Below are 16,853 nucleotides of genomic sequence, written 5' to 3'. Positions count from 1 at the left end.
TTCATCGAATTATAATTTTTAAGAAGTTGATTAATTATAATTAAGACTAATTATGTAATTAAGCAGCATGAAAAAATAATAATCTGAGTATCTCCAAGCGACGAAAAACAACATTACCTTTATTTTGTCCAGCTACATGACATTTACACATTTTTAAACTCTGGCTAAAGTTAGCTGGGACAACCCCGTATGTATAAAAACCAGCTTGCATATTTTGAAAAAGGCTGAGTACTTTAGTGCATATGCTTTTCTTCACTAAATTATAAAATTGTTTCATTTATGGAGATGAGCTTGTACATAGCTCACCCGTGAAGAGATGGCCAGTCACTCATCAAGATTCCTAAGTGTAAGAGTGCAATTGATGCTAATACATACATTGTCTGCCGACTGTTTGACCTGGCACAGAGAAGGCTTGAGGGTCAGATTGCTAACAAAAGTGGGTTCATTAATCAAAGATGCACCACAGCATGAAAGTCATGGCATAGAGATCAAGGCTTGTGCAAGACTGATAGAACATGCATGGCCACTGTGGCAGACTTACAGGGTAGCAGTTCGCCAGACATGAGGATTCACATAAGCAAAGTCCTATGGAGAACTCGTAGAAGACCTTTGGGGAGTCTGACACAGTGAGGGAGAGCTTAATGGTTCAAAGCTCGGGGTTGATTTGGTGCATATATATATATATATATATATATATATATATATATATATATATATATATATATATATATATATATATATATATATATATATATATATACTCCGCAATGGTAGTTCCTTGGTGATCGAGCTTGAAAAATGACTGTCACAATATGTGCAAGCTGGAGGTGAGGTGTGGGAAGGCACCTCAATCTTTAATTTAAGGTTAGCATTGTAAGGAACCTTCCCAGAGTAGCATATGCTGTAGTTTGAAGCAATTATTTTTTTATTTAGTCTGCTGCTGTCAAGCTACTTGTCTCTGCTTAAGGGATAAGGTAAGTATCTACCATTCAAATCAACAGAACCTCACATTAGTCCTTTCATAAAGCAACAAGACATCTTGATAGTATCTGTATAACTGCAGGAAAGTTTGCTTGGTAAATTTAGTATACTATAGAGGAGGGTGGCATAAGAGACATGATTGGATGGCATTGGGAACACTAATTCAGAAGTGAAGAGCTGTGAGTATTCTGGCAGATCATGCATTGATACTCAAATGCCTTCAGTGTGGCCGGGTCAACGATCGACCTAAATTATATTTGCATGCTTCTGTAAATTAAATAAATTCTGGGGCTTTGCATGATAGGATTATGAGGCACACCATAGTGGCAGACTCCATATTAATTTTGACCACCTGAAGTTCTTTAATGTGCATCCAATGCACTGTGCACGGGTGTGATTGCATTTTGCCGCCATCGAAATGTGGCCACCATGGCCGTAACAGTACAATGCCAAAGCCACTATGCCACCATGGCGGGTATTTTAGGAACTGCAATACGCTTAAATTGATTGAAACAGTTGAAACATTTTCGCAAGTGCAAGCACTGCTTTATCTCAGGTGCTCTAGAGCCCTGAAGTTCAGAGGTCTATGATTTCGAACAAGAAAAGGAAGGCTGAGCTCATTGAGAGAGTGAGGAGGATGGTGTTAGGCTGCTGAGCATGAGGTCGCGGAATCGAATCCTGGCCATGGCGGCCGCATTGCGATGGGGGCGAAATGCGAAAACACCTGTGTACTCAGATTTAGGTGCATGTTAAAGAACCCCAGGTGGTCGAAATTTCCGGAGTCCTCCACTACGCCGTGCCTCGTAATCAGAAAGGGGTTTTGGCACGTAAAACCCCATAATTTAATTTTAAATAATGAGGAGGGGAATGGAAATGTTGGAAGGCACATTAATGGTGGTTGTGTAACTGCGTACCTTTTGCACTGGGGTTGTAACCATTTTACGGGGTGATCATATTCAAGCTTTACGGAAATTTTAAAAATTGCTTGTGGCAGATAACATAATTCTTGTCCTTCAGCTGGAAAATTCAAAGAGACATCACTAGCAAAAGGTATCGAAACACATATTCAACTAATTAACTCCCTGATTAATTGTTTTGTGGCACATATTGCAGTTTACAAATTTTAGCTGGTGAGATTGCAAGACGTATCGACTTGAAATGAATTTCCAGGGTGACACCAGTTTCGAGAAATTTCCCAATGCGTGGGATGAAATACATGGGCGTTCCAGTTACTTTAATGCATAAAAGAGCATTAAAAAAAATGAAAGATCCGAAGAGTGCAGTGCATTTTTACGGCGAGTTTCACAGCACTCATCTGCAAACTGTTGCCATTCTGGAAACGCATTCCAAGTGGACACGCCTTGCAAACTCACCGGCTGTAATTCGTAAATTTCAGTATGTGCCGTAAGGTAACTAATTCAGAAGTTAATTAGTGATTTTTCCTAATTAGTTGAATATGTGTTTTGATTTCTCCTACATGTAATGTCCGCCTCTCTGAATAATCTAGCTCAAGGATTAGAATTCTGTTGTCTGCAACACGTAATTTTTAAAAATTCCATAAAACTTAAAAATTATCACCCCATATACTTTTGTTGCAAGTATGCAGATTCTGAAGGATCAGTTCACATGTTTGCATTGCAGAAAGGATTCACCCCGCTTCATTTGGCAGCTAAATATGGCAACTTAAAGGTGGCCCAGCTGTTGCTCCAGAAAGATGCCCCTGTAGATGCCCAGGGCAAGGTGTGTACATTGGATTTGACATTTGTCTCATTGTGCATGTTGAGTATACTCTTTGTGAACAGCTTGATGTTGATTTGATAATTATGCTGCATAGTACAGAACCAGGACTGTTGCATAATTAAATTAAGGCAATTTTAATGGGTCCTTTAACAAGCTGAACTAATTGTAACTAGCAGCCTTTCAGCACAAGACAAGGATGAAACATAAGGGCACATGGAACCAGATGTTTTCAGGGTGGAAATTAGAAGGAAGGTGCAAGCTGTACGTGTTCTTTCAGGGCGTTAACGCAGGATACTCTGTCTACATATAGAGAGCAGATGCTTGATGTAATCCGGAAATTGATATAAAAGTGCAAGACAAGTAGCAGTGTAATCTTAAAAAGCTGAAGCAGTTTTGTGTGGCATCTTGGATTGTAACACATACAAGACATGAATAAATAATTGCAGATATTTTTCTAAAAGCGCGAATTAATGTCTACACTGAAATAAATTCTACCGGCCCTACAACGTTTGTTGGTTTCCCCTACAGGAAGGGCACAATAATCTTGCCAGTACTGTGAAATATGGGAAATTATAAAATGATGCTGTTATTGCCGTGATCTGGGTGATTCTAGAAATTGGAGTGAAATCTAGATATCAGTTACAGTTAAAATGCAATTCCAGTGATTTTTTTACCATGTCAAAGTAATGGAATATTTAGGTTTCCGAGACCCTCCTGTCATGCCATGTCATGCCATGTCATGATAGTAGAATTGTTAAGCAAATTCAAAAATAATTTTAAATAAGCAAAAAACCGCAAAAACGAAACCGAAATCTGACCAAGCAGCCGAGCGAACCTCTTCATGTGACGTCACGAGTGTCTCCACCGGGAAAGGCGCGTAAGGTATGCCGGTCTCGCCCACTGGCAGCGAAGAGCAGACACTCCTCTGATTCGTGACCGCGCTAAACCTTCGGGTGACAATATGTCAGCTACACCAGCTCTTTGGATCTGTCAAACATGATTCTGACTAATTCAGTAGTTGCGAATTGCTGTTCGCATTCGACCTGCCATCACGAGAGCCAGCGCCCATGACCTACGTATCAAGCTGCAACATGAAGACCAAGGGTACCCCTAACCACTGATTTTATATGTGCTGCTTGCTATTTTAGTTGTTTTACCCCTTCTCAGGGAAGTGCTTCACATGTTCACTGTAAGATGTGGAGCATGACTTTTCACATTTGTATCCCGCAAGAATGCCGCTGACAGTCCAAAGCACCGAAAGGCGCATTTGTTTACATCGGCAGGTACAGCGACCACTCCTCGTTCGTTTGAGATATAGTGCTATAGCCGCTCATTGGTGACATCAATTAATGTGAGAACATATCAAAACAGGCAGATTTTGTGCATCTAAGCACCGTTGCATCATTCTGCATCACACTGATGTGAGTGACCACACATCTCCGAAAACAGCGAGCGGGAGGCCGTAGTATGGGAGCGTTGTTATGCTGCCTACTTATCATTCTTCATATTCTCTTCATGCACACAATATGTTCCGTAAAGTGGACTTATATGAGGACTTTGCGAGAATACTTAGTTTTCTCGTGGAAATGCCGATGCCAGTACAGACAACGTTGGCAGCCAAACTACGCGATTGTTTACGCTGCTGTATCGAGGGGCCTAAACTTCCTGCCCATTTGGGATATGAGGCAAGTAGTGCACCTTGGAAGCTAAATAATGAGTCTGCATGACAATATGTAAAAATACACCCATGTTCGCAGTCGCATTTAATTTAGGGAAGTGCTGGTGAGTGTGGCAGGCAGCTTTCCATCGAAAATGGCAACATACCGATGTCGATACTGCTCCGTGTCGTCGCTTCTCGCTTTTTGTGTGTGCACTGTACAAAATGAGGAATGTTTCTTTCAAGCTCGTATGGTCAAAACTGAACTGCAGAAGTAGTTTTCTTCATTTTGATGGCTTAGTTAGCTTCATGTCAGTCGCTCATGCCCGCCAGCAGCAGACGCACGAACTACACGACTGTGACATATGGGCTTAACCTCGGCTGAACGCGATTGGCATTCACTCAAACTATGTGTGCGCATGGCGAGGGTTGAAATTCGTGCAGCCTACTCTACACGGAACACAACTTCTTGCGACAGCAACTTCTCACGCCATGCACCAGCTCACGATCGTCGATTCCTCTACTCTCTCTCTCTCTCTCTCTCTCTCTCTCTCTCTCTCTCTCTCTATATATATATATATATATATATATATATATATATATATATATATATATATATATATATATATATATATATATGCTTACTGCATTGCAGCTCTTGCCCTAAACTGAATGGTTGTTAACCTGAAAATTGTATATTTTAACTAGGTACTACACAAGGCTACATATTGCTCAATGTTTTTCTGGACTCTTGTGCACACTTTTAGCTTTTAAAAGACAACTTCAATGGTGTGTTTGTGTTTTGGTCAGTGCAGGGCCATTTATAATTGCAAAAGGACTTGTGTAGGAATAGAAGGCCCACAAAGATTTGCCATTTATTTATCAGGTGACTGTGTTGATGTTGCGGCATTGTTGAGCCTATATGCCTGATGGCGCTAGTCCACTCTTCTTCTTCCACAGCGGGGCTCTATGAGTACTGTCCACTATTGATGTATTGATTCCTGCATGGGTTGTAGGTATTGGCAGTCGTGCATGGTTCCAGGGGGGATGTCCAGATGTCCTGACTACCCCCCCCCCTAAAATTTGTGTGTGCGGTGCCAACGTATGGCACATGACAACTCTTGAAATCTTTTCTTCCCAGCTGTTATTGTTCTTTTGCTCAGGAGAGACAGTAAATGAATAATGAAGAGAATCTGGCAGCATAGAGTTGCATTATTTCTGGCTCTGTATGCCTCAGGAAATCAGTTGCTTCGGGACCAGCACAGAAGTGACATGCTTTAATGCCAACATTTTAGTTTGAAAATGAAATGTGTCGTTGTAATGCTCTCTGGGACATAAATAAATTTATTATTATTATTATTATTATTATTATTATTATTGATCATCATCGTGCAGCTACCACCACTATCATCATCAATCCCCATCTCTGTCAGAACCCCCCCCCCCCTCGAAAAAAAAAAAAACCTGGATCTGCACCTTGTAGCAGCTGTAAGCTTTCACTTATAATAGCACTTTTGCTGCTTAAATGGTAAGCCTACGTAGAGTTCGCTTGCGTCATATAATGAAGATCAATTGTTCCTTTCCAGAATGGAGTGACACCTCTTCATGTTGCTGCACACTACGACCATGTCAATGTGGCTCTCTTGCTTTTGGAGAAAGGTGCCTCGCCCCATTCAGCAGCACGCAATGGTTTGTAGGCTTGGCTTCAGCATATGCTAATGGCATTTTGTAACAGGGAACACAGTGCCACAACTGTCGGAGGAAAGGAGTGCTTGATGGTCTCCTGTACGGACATTACACTCTCACTCACCGATTTGCTTTCTGTCATGCCTGTTCTTTCAGGTGTTCAATGTACTGTCATGCTCACATTACTTTCAGTGCACTGCCAGCAACTGATGTGTGCTTATATTTTTGGAAATATGTAATGCAGTGGGATATGTTAATCGCGAGAACAGTAACTCCATTTTCAAACTGTGCCAGACGGAGGACAGAGTAGACAGGATTACCAGTGGGTGCACTAACAACTGAAAGTTTATTTCTTATTCACTTGGGGTAAATACTCTTTAAAAATAATAAACAGGAGACACACAGGAGCAAAAGGAAGTCTGATTGCAGTATATAACCCTAGTGTTGACTGAAGTTACATTGTACACACCATGGTTCACATCGTGGTTTTGTGGCACTTTATTTATGGTAGCAGTGACCAAGGAACAAATATTTTATGATTGTCAAGGAAAAGATATTGGCAGAATCTGGAAATACAGTGCCTTGAGATATGTGCATTGCATTCTTAGTGGAAAGTCTTGGCATTCTGCACCATCGCAGCACTGCTTTGTTGACTTGTGGGAATATTCTATTTTTTTCAAATAGTGGATTGTATACTATTCTATTTGGTGTTCACTTTAATTTGAACTTCAGTAGTCAGAATTTTCAAAGTACAGTCGACTTTCGTTCATGTGACGTGACTTGTTGCCTCTAGCTTAACGTGTAAAATAACTTATCGTTTGAATGCGCTTTCATAATCATACTGAGAGCAGCACGTCGTTGTTGTTATGCTATGCAAGAACTGTTTTGTTGTCGTCCATGGTCTCATCTTCTGATGGCAATGTTGATGACGCTGGTTAGGCTGGCACTGATGGTAGGCTGCTGCGAATGCAGTTTTGGTTTCGGTTTCATATCGGATTGTACCATGCAAATAATTTTCCTACGATTTTTCTAGAAAAAAGAAAGGCATGCATTAGAATAGGGCAAATACTGTAATAATTCATTGTGAGCTACCTTTTTTGCCTTGAAATCTTTCTGGGGCATGCTGAAAATAGGCATTTTCGACAGGAAATAGGCATTTTCGACGGGAAATGACGTGTGTTCGATGCATTCCATGTAGCCTAAGCTCTGCCAAGACTGACGCTGCCACTATTGGAGTAACCACTGCAGTCACCATTGGGGTTAGACATGTGCGTGATGACCAAGTTTAAATTATCTGGCCAAGGCCAATTTAAGGATTGAAATATTGAAAGTTGGGTCCCATAGAAATGCATGGGCTCCAACTGGGACCTTTCGTCAGAATCAAATAAACCGAAAAATCAAATTAACTGGATTCAAATTAATGGAAGTCTTCTATATCTGGAACGAACAAATATAAATTTGAAAACGTGCAATTGTCAGTTTCGGTTTCAGTAAGCAAGTTTCATTACTATTGCCATGGCTCATAGCCAAAACAAACCAAAGACCAATATTTATTTACAGTTGCCACCCAATATTTGGACCTGCTTGATTATCGAACATCCCTGTGGCACTATTACCTTCATTATTAAACCAATGTATAATGGCAACCAAACTTTCGGATGGCTTATGGTGTTTTGCTCGATTATTCAGACATTATCCACGCACATGATGTCATAGAAATGGCACCCATGAAGAAACTTATAATTCAGGTGTACCCTTGTACTCTCGCTTTCATTGGTGAGGTTGTTTCTAGTCTTCCTGAGAGCCATACAGCTGCTGCGAATAGATCAGCATCAACTTGACACCAACCGTAAGTTTGGTTGCTGACACCCAGTGAAGCAGCGCTTGTTAGGCCTAACAGCCTAGGTAGTGTGGCCATGACAAAAATATACTACTGGCCAACATGATGGTGGCCAACAAGCCTTCGCGAGAAGTTTGCTGCTTATTGAGCGGCTCTCAGTGAAAAAGCCTTAGATTATACACATGACTAAGGACTGTAGAAATGTCATTTGGGTATATAGACGACCGGCCGACATGTTCATCTAAACGATTACTGGACTGGATGTGCAGGTGGAAAGCACTGCACTGAATTTGCACATCACAGGCTAAACTGCCAGCATCGCACAATCAAAGTCGCATGCGACATGGGCACATCATGTTGACGCATGACACTCCTCAAACCAACGTTACTAGATTAGGTTCAGTTTTCAAACTTCTGTGACTGCGTGGACCCGTCACCGATTCATGAATCTCGTGGTGCTGCTGTCGCTCTTTGCTCGGTCAGCACGGCACGGACAGCGCAGAGAAGCACTGTTCGTGGCTGTTTATATGGCTTGGTGGTGTGTATGCATGCATGTTTTGCTGCAGTCTCGGTGCTTCTTGCAGCTCTTGTGCGTGTTGGATGCTGTGTAAATTCTGAGGAGCTTAGGCTTGTATCATCAAATTTTATTTGGTAACGCGAATGCATTTTTATGCGTGGTTCCTGCAGCGAGAACGAGCCTTGAATGTGCTAGTCTGCTCACCCGCAAGCGAGCAAAGCTCATGTAGGTTTGAACATTGCACTTGCGAATGTGGGGCTCTGATGAAAGAAAATAGTGCTAGCTTAATTTTTTTTTCATTCTGGAATAAAGTGTTGAAGAGAAAGGTGCCTTGGATTTATTTCTACTACTACGTAAAAAGCACTGAATGTCTTCTTTCATGAAAATATCTATATACAGGGTGTCTGCCAACCGGGAAAACCGGGAATTCTCAGGGATATTGAGTAGTCTGGAAAAACTTGGGGAAAACTCAGGGAATTTGAGCCTCTATCAGGGAAAATTAGCTGTAATTTTATTGAAAGGGTCAAAAGTCACGGTAATGCTGGCTTGAGTAACAGACAGGAATCGTGATGAATTGTCTTTGACGCCCTGTCGTCGACTGGAGGAGTTGCCAGTGGCAGTCAATGACCGACTTTCTGGATGCCCGATAATTTGGACAGCTTCGCAGCACAACCATGTTTCTTATTGAGTCAATGTATCGGAACGTCTGAAATTTTGGACGCAAAAACCCTTCTCCGTCCGATTTTCCGGACGTTTTGCCGTGACCGCAGGTCCGAGACCACATTAATCAAAACCACCACTGCTGCCCTTTTGATTACTTCGCCGCCTGGAATCGGCACTCTCACATGCAGATCCGCTGGCAGCTGTAGCCACCACTGCGGCAACGCTAGACCTAGCTGCTTCAACGTTCGCTATTAAGCTTCTTGCCGTTAGGTGCCGTGTCTTTCACTGAACCAATTCGCTGCTGTCAGCAATGGCACCGACTCCGCCATTGTGGTCCTCGCGATTGGCTTAGAAGCTTGGAAAGCACGGTACGTTGCATAATGGCCGGTTTCCGAAAGTCAGCTTCGCCTCTGTACAGAAATGTTACTTGGTGAAGCATACGCAAATGTATTGCAGTGAAGTATAACAAACGTGGCAAGGGGCTATTGCCACGGGACACAGTATGTATTCCTTAATTATACATGCGTGCACCCGGTATCTGCTGTCAGAGTTCGAGCACCGATATGCCTAATACATGTACCGACAGGCCTTCAGAGTATTTACAAATGTGCCTGTGGCGGTTTGAGCCCTTAAGGGCAGTAAGTGACAAGCGTTTATTTTTTCCAACTGGCCGATATTTCGAACGTTTTCGTGATCCCTAGAGAGTTCAAAAAATTGGACATGGACTGTGCAACTGATCAAGAAGATGAATCAAATGGTCCACGAGGCGAACGAGTGGGGGAAGGAGGACAAGAACAGAAAGGACCTATGTATTGTGGGATTAACGGGAAAGGAAGCGTGCTGCTGCCGTATTGGAGGAGCTTGAGCTCAAAAAACAGTGTTGGCTGATGCCGAGATGCAGGTGTCCCTCATGCAAACCAAAATAAACTCTTTAAAGCAGTGAAACATAATACTGAGGTATCGTGCATGGGCTGAGAGTATGTCAGGACAGTTAAGGTTGACTTACTAGCTGTTGAGAGAGAGTCTCAATTGTGACAAAGTTTGGGCCTCATACCACTGAGCTTGTTATCATTTGATAGAAATAGCTCACATTCGAAAATATTTGCTTCTTATGCATCTCCTTTTTATTCGTATTTGAGAGTATCCAAATTGATTTGCAATTTTTTTCGGAGTCATTTTATTTTGTGTGCATTTTACTAACCCCTCCTTTCTATTACCTTTTTAAATAACATAAACACTACTCCTAAGTATGCAAATTGGTTTAAGTTGTTATTTTTTATTTTTTTTCATATGCTTACTAGAGAATGACACCATCGGGCGATATGGTTTCAGCCCGTCTTGACATAAAACATAGTTCTGCATCACTCAGCGAATTTTGCAATGGTACTCGGGGAAAACCTGGAAAACTCAGGGAATTTAAGATGTCAACTTGGTAGACACCCTGTATATATCAGCATATGGAACTTTGAAAATAAGCTGTTTCCTAAGATGTAATTGTTTCCACCTTCACAAGTAAGGACTCCCCCATTTTCTTTGTCATTTTGTTAATTTCAAGCTGCTTTGTCAAAATTTTATGCAAACCTCACAATTATTTGAACTTTTCGCTTCAGAATTATTTGGCACTATTACAGTTCGCTTTGAATTCACTTTTAACCATAAAATTGATATTGACGACAAAGCGAATAGCAGAGGTTTGCTTTTTTCAGATCTCTTATTTTGGAGTAGCCAGCTCTGACAGTGCATGTTTTAGAGAATTGTGAATACACAGATGCCTTTGAAACCATATCAGGATTCTCGTGGAGAGGCTATCGCCTGTAAACTAACATGTAGACTCTGTGTGGGTTTTCAATTTTCATTTACTTATCTGCTGAAGTGCCAGAGCATGGTTGAATTGTGACCAAGTAAACTTGGCCACAATTGTCACTTCTGGCCAATTGCCAATTGGCCAGAAGTAAACTTCACTTATGCATACCACCTATCAGATGCCAGTTAGTTCACCATTTCTGGTTGCCGAGTTTCCTCCTAGGTTGCTAGTACCACATGAATGCACTTTACTGCAGTCTGTGTGATTTGGTCAGTGTGAAATGCTATTCCACTCAAGTAGAGTTCTTTTCATTCCATTTGGAAACTTTGTCCTATAGATGCCTTATAGTCTTACGTTTTGTGCTTTCTCAGGGTATACACCACTACACGTAGCGGCACGCAAAGACCAGATGGACATAGCCAGCAGCCTTTTGGAGTACGGAGCCAAGCCAGGAGCTGAGTCACGGGCAGGCTTCACACCTCTGCACTTGGCAGCTCAAGAAGGCCATGCCGACCTGGCTGCTTTGCTGGTCGAGCATGGGGCTGACTGTGATGCCAAGGCCAAGGTATGAATAAGACATGCACCTGTGTGACCTTTTTATAAAGCTTGTGTTTAGGAAAGCTTAGTGCCTGTAAACACTTTATGTGGCATTATATTTTGCTTCACTGCTGGTGATAGTGTATATTAATCAATAAAGCACATGGCACTGACCAAGGTGCAATATATTGAAATAAGAGACGTTTTCAGCTCTCGCAAGGGTATTTGAGTACAGTTAAATCTTGTCATAAAGAAGTAGGTAAAATTGGCAGTTTGCTTCGTTATGTAGAAATTTCGTTGTATCGAAATTCAACCTTTTATGGAAATAAGTACAATCGCCAATCGATTTTTCTTGCATGGGGAAGGGCCGCAGGATTTTCTGAATTATCTGGCTAACGAAAAAAGCAAATTACAATGAGAAAACAATTAATTTTGATGAATTTGAGAGTTGGTGACGAATGATACGGTTTCATGCCATGTCGACGATATCTTCACGTAGGCGGTACGAATTAAATGAAGCCAGCCACGCTTTCGTGTCCACTCCGCCCCCGCAGCTGATAGCGTCACCTACACTGGGACGACGCTATCATGAAAAGCGCTGGCAGCGGGGAGTGAATGCTTCGTCTGCCTCTCGCTCCGACGGGTCACCGAAACTCGAGATTACGCAACTGTCAACACTAAACGCGCCGGAAGACAGCTTACATGATGCCATGCTGTCTCGGCACGCCCACTCTTTGCACATGTGGCAGATTTCCTCTAAAGCAGGGTGCGTGGCTTCGTATGCACTCAGCCGCGCTTACAGGCATATGCCGCTGTGGCTGAGACGCACGCCAGAAATCGCGATGCGTGTCAACTTACTCCTTCTCCTGCTCCTCGCGTGTGCTTGATTGCATTACTGGGAGCTCGCTCCCCTCCCCCTCTTTCCCTTTGCTTGCATGGGGAGGTGGCACTTGTGCGTGAAGCCACCATCTTGCTTGTCTCACCCTCGCACACTTTCACTTGCACCTAAAGTGCAAAGTGCCTGGGGCGCGATAGGATGTTATTGCACTTGGACTTCATAGGGAACATTATGCGGCTTAACTTCGGCGGTTGCCCTTGTAGCACCGCGCACGATTTGAGAGGTGCGTTTGCAAGCAGCCACTTGTAATTCAATCATTTGACCTTTCGCATCCACGGAAGTTCCCATTTATTGTCTCGGCATTCCTTTGCTGCGGAAGTGAGATTTTGTTATATTTAAATCACACTTCATTATATTGAGGTTCTAATGTCATGGTGTTCTATGGACAAGAGGTTATGAAAAGTTAAATACTTTGTTATATCAATAATTTCATTATGTTGAAGTTTATTATATCTTGGTTTAACTGTATATTTTGCTTTGGTTGACGATGTGTGTTTTATTGACTTTGATTTTCCTTGTCCAGATAAGTTTTTGTCAGATCCTCGATTTAATAGTTTATCTTATTTTCATCAAATGTGCTGTTAAAGTGGTCCTGAACCACATTTTATCAAAGTCGAGAAATGCATTTTACGTTAATATACACTATTCAGGATACCTAATACAGCTATTGTAGATCTGTGCTGTTGCCAGTAGGGTATTTTGATGTCAGTTTGAATTAACGTGAGTCAACTGTAACTGCATTCAAACTCCTACGGGATGGTGACCACCTACTTTGAATTAGCAGAAATTTGAATTCAATGATGTTGAAAAATACACTCCAAGACAGAGTTAGGGCTTGTTATATGAAACAGATAAGTGTAACTTCGGTAATATGTTCCTGGTGGGAATGTAGCATAACTGCACACTAAACAATAGTATGCACTAACCAGCTAGTATGAATTTGCATCTCTTTATGCCTACTGCCACCAACAAAGAAAGTAATGGGACAGCATGTTAAATGTTACCTAACATATGGGCCTAAAAGGTCTCTCGCTTTCTTTCATTCTATTTTTCTTTTTTGCAAAGTGGTGAAAAATTATTCTGGCTCTCTTGCACAACTGTGCATGAGTGTGAAACACCAGTTGCTGCTGTGTGGTGGTGGTGAACCCATGCGATTTATATGCAGCCAGTCTTCTACAAAGCATACGCTGTCCTTGTGTTGGGATGTGTGCGTATTTGCCGACAGACTGCACCTCCGTTTCGAGCGAGCACCTGTGTGGTGAACTGTCTTCATGCCCATACCCCTGCCGGCTGTGCATGTAGTGCATGAGTGCCCATTGAGCCAGCGGACACTGAGCATAGCTTATTGATGTAGCTTATTGAGTGAATATGGTGACTGCAGGCTGCTTTCATTTTTGCAAGTGATGCAACATAGTAGAGCATCTTTGGTTTATCACCTCTTGAAAATATGCAGTATACTTCCAATGACACTATGCACTATGGCACATGTGCTGTCGAATGTGAACATAGTGAAGGCACTTATTGCGATAGGGTTGGTGGAGACAGGCAGTGGCATAGCCAGGAATTATTTTTGTGGAGGGGTCATGCATGATACAACTTTTTAGCATGAAAAACTTGGATGAGCGACAACGAGAGAACAACATACACAGGCGCTAAACAGGGGGCATGCACTTGACTGGGGACGAAAAGGAAAGGGAGGGCTGGGCAGGTGGGTGCCTGGTGAGTGAGTGAGTGAGTGAAGTAACTTTATTTTGGTCCAGAGACTGGTACATAAAAATTTCGTGGGGGGGGGGGTCTAGCACGGGTCTGGTTTCCTCTCCCTGCCCCTTGGTACACCCCTGGAAACAGGTCGTGCGGGTGCGTTCGGCGGTGGATATTTTCTTTGCCAAGGCCGCCACCACACCTCCTTTCATTTCCGATCCTTACCTGTATAGGCATCGCCGGTCCCTGCAGTTCCTGAAAAGGCGAATCTTTGTTAGCATGTGGCGTCTTTTTAGAGCGCAGCTCTTTGGCGTCCGTTCCTGGGTTTCGCGTCGTCGTCGGCGTCGTCGTCGTCGTCGTCGGCGTTGTCGGCGTTGTCGGCGTTGTCGTCGGCCTCGTAACCAGCTCGCCTCCGCCGCCGCGCATGCGCGCTGTCGGCTCTCCGGGCGAGGGAGGATGATGGAAGGGAGGAGGAGAGACTGTGGAGGAGGGCTGGCTACACAAATGGCTCTTTGGCGTCCGTTCCTGGGTTTCGCGTTGTCGTCGGCCTCATAACCAGCTCCGCCCCCCTTTCATCCCCCCAGCGCTAGCAGCGACCGACTGATACCGCTTTCGTGAGTCCGCTACCGCACTCACGAAAGACGTCGTGCACTTCCTGCAACTCGCATTAACCGTCCATCGATCCGCACCGATGTTAGTAGTGGGGGACTTTAATGTTGACGTAAAGACAAACAGCAATTTCCTAACACTTATGCGGGAGAACATCCCGTTCCTCTCGCTCGTAACGCGTCCCACGGCTGTGACAACCTCGCGAGGCACTTGTATAGATCTCGTCTTTGAGAATCAAGCATTGGTGTACCAAGTCGAACATATATCAGTCTATTTCTCCGACCACAAAGCTTCCTTCATGACTGTCAAGAACTGTTAATGGAGTCTTTGTTAAAGGAATACGTGTGAAAAATAAAAAAAAAATTCTGTGATAGCGCATACATGTGTTGCTCGATTTCTTTGCCTCAATCTATCGAAAAGGTGAAACAGCTTATTTGCTGCGCTCAAATTTCGCATTAGGAAGTAACGTAATCGTCGGTAATTTTTTTATCCAAGCTTCGGCATGACGCAAGTCCTTGCTTGCACGACGCCACAACCATGCCACAACACTCCCTGGCATGGCTCCAAAATGATGTTGATATTGATGTGGCTTCACGCGCAAATGCACAGGCCGCTTAGAGGCCATTGTTCCAATCTCTGAGGCTTGTTGTTCTGCTGGGCCGCCCGATGGAGACGACGCACCACCGTGTTTGCGCGACAAAAAGTGGAAACACTACGTGTTAACCGATACGTACGCTTTAAGCTGGTACGGTTTATGCGGTTGCAAAACACATTTTAACTTTAACAATATAAATTTACTACTTTTAAAACGAAACTACTCTTTAAGCGGCTACGGTTTAGCGAGGTTTTACTGTTCAAAAATTTAAGTGCAAGCGCTACAGTTTGGTGTGCCAGGCTGTGGCTGCCAATATTCTGGGCTGGCTTGCGCCGTCGTCGCTCTCGGAATCAAAGTCAGAGGAAAAGGCAGAATCCTCAGACCTACTGCTGCTCGATCCATCTATAAAATCAGCCGCAGACGCAGCAGAATCACGAATTTTGTCATCCTTGGAAGCGCGCGCGCCTCTCCCGGAGGCAGCCATTTTTGCTTTCTTCTTTGACAATTGTGAAACTTCAGAGTGCGTTAAAAAATTAACTCCTGGTGGGGGAAAAGCGAACTGCTTAGAAAACAATATAGTATTCCTCCTTCACGTTTGAAAGCGCAGTGTGTCTGAGCGGCATGGAAGGTCTTGAAAGTGGCGCTTCAAACCATCGTTAGCTGGCTAGCGATGCCTAGTGTCCGCGGTACAGAAAGAGTTAATGAGGTTTTACTGTATACAGAGAAAAGGTTATGTGGAGCAGCTATACGAAAGTCGTACAAAAATATATCTATTAACCTGGTCGCCACGAATGCAGATTGCATTCATGGCGACCAGGTTAATGGTGCCATTTTCATTTTGCAATGGTGCTTATCAACAGACACGGCAGCCTAAATATCGTGTGGGCTCGCTTTGACTATTCATGCCTGGATATGTTTCTATATCAACCTTGTTTTTGGCTACATCCCTTTGCTCTAGAAAGCCAAAAGTTGGAATGAAGGGAAATTCATGATTTACTGTGCTTGTCTGAATTAAGCAGATCCAACATGCAATTAAGACATAACGGACCAAGCAAAAACCTGAAAAAGTTCTGTATTGAAAACTTTTATTATCCAAATTTTAGTTATTGTGGGTTCACTGTAGTTAAAGGAGTAGTAGCGCATGACATTTGTTGTCTGGCTTTTTTATTACGTTATTGCAGAATGGGCTGACACCCATGCACCTGTGCGCTCAAGAGGACAGGGTGGAAGTGGCAACTATTCTGGCTAAGCACGGTGCCTCCCTGGATCCAACGACCAAGGCTGGCTACACTCCATTACACGTGGCATGCCATTTTGGACAGACCAACATGATTCGCTTTCTGCTGCGTCAGGGTGCCAATGTGAATGCCACTACATCGGTAAGCAGTCTTTCATTCTTATCACAGGAAGAGCAACATTATGCTACTTCGCAAACTTTTTCACTTGCTTGTCACACCAATGTTCTTGGAGTAAAATTTTTATGCACCCTAGTAACTTTCCAGCTTTAGCCAGTACACACGCTTAGTGCTTTTTGAGATGAACATGGCACTTTGCAGTGCTCTACAGTGAGGCCCACTTACAAAACATCATTATCATCAGATCAAATCTTCATATCTCTACAGAGA

The 16,853-nt window shown here is 43.1% G+C and overlaps 1 protein-coding gene across 21 annotated transcripts in view; it reads left to right on the top strand.

Annotated features, from left to right (window-relative positions):
• LOC135911558 (uncharacterized) overlaps positions 1–16,853 on the top strand; it is a 412,939-nt gene that overhangs the window by 130,418 nt on the left and 265,668 nt on the right. For all 21 annotated transcript variants that reach the window (XM_070528859.1, XM_070528854.1, XM_070528861.1 and 18 more), the window contains exons 13-16: positions 2,623–2,721; positions 5,965–6,067; positions 11,260–11,453; positions 16,410–16,607. In XM_070528859.1, the coding sequence (XP_070384960.1) occupies positions 2,623–2,721; positions 5,965–6,067; positions 11,260–11,453; positions 16,410–16,607 (594 nt within the window). The remainder of the gene's footprint in view (positions 1–2,622; positions 2,722–5,964; positions 6,068–11,259; positions 11,454–16,409; positions 16,608–16,853) is intronic.

Source organism: Dermacentor albipictus, chromosome 1 (genome assembly GCF_038994185.2).
Source record: "Dermacentor albipictus isolate Rhodes 1998 colony chromosome 1, USDA_Dalb.pri_finalv2, whole genome shotgun sequence".
NCBI lineage: Eukaryota > Metazoa > Arthropoda > Arachnida > Ixodida > Ixodidae > Dermacentor > Dermacentor albipictus.
This window is presented reverse-complemented; position numbering and strand designations above follow the sequence as displayed.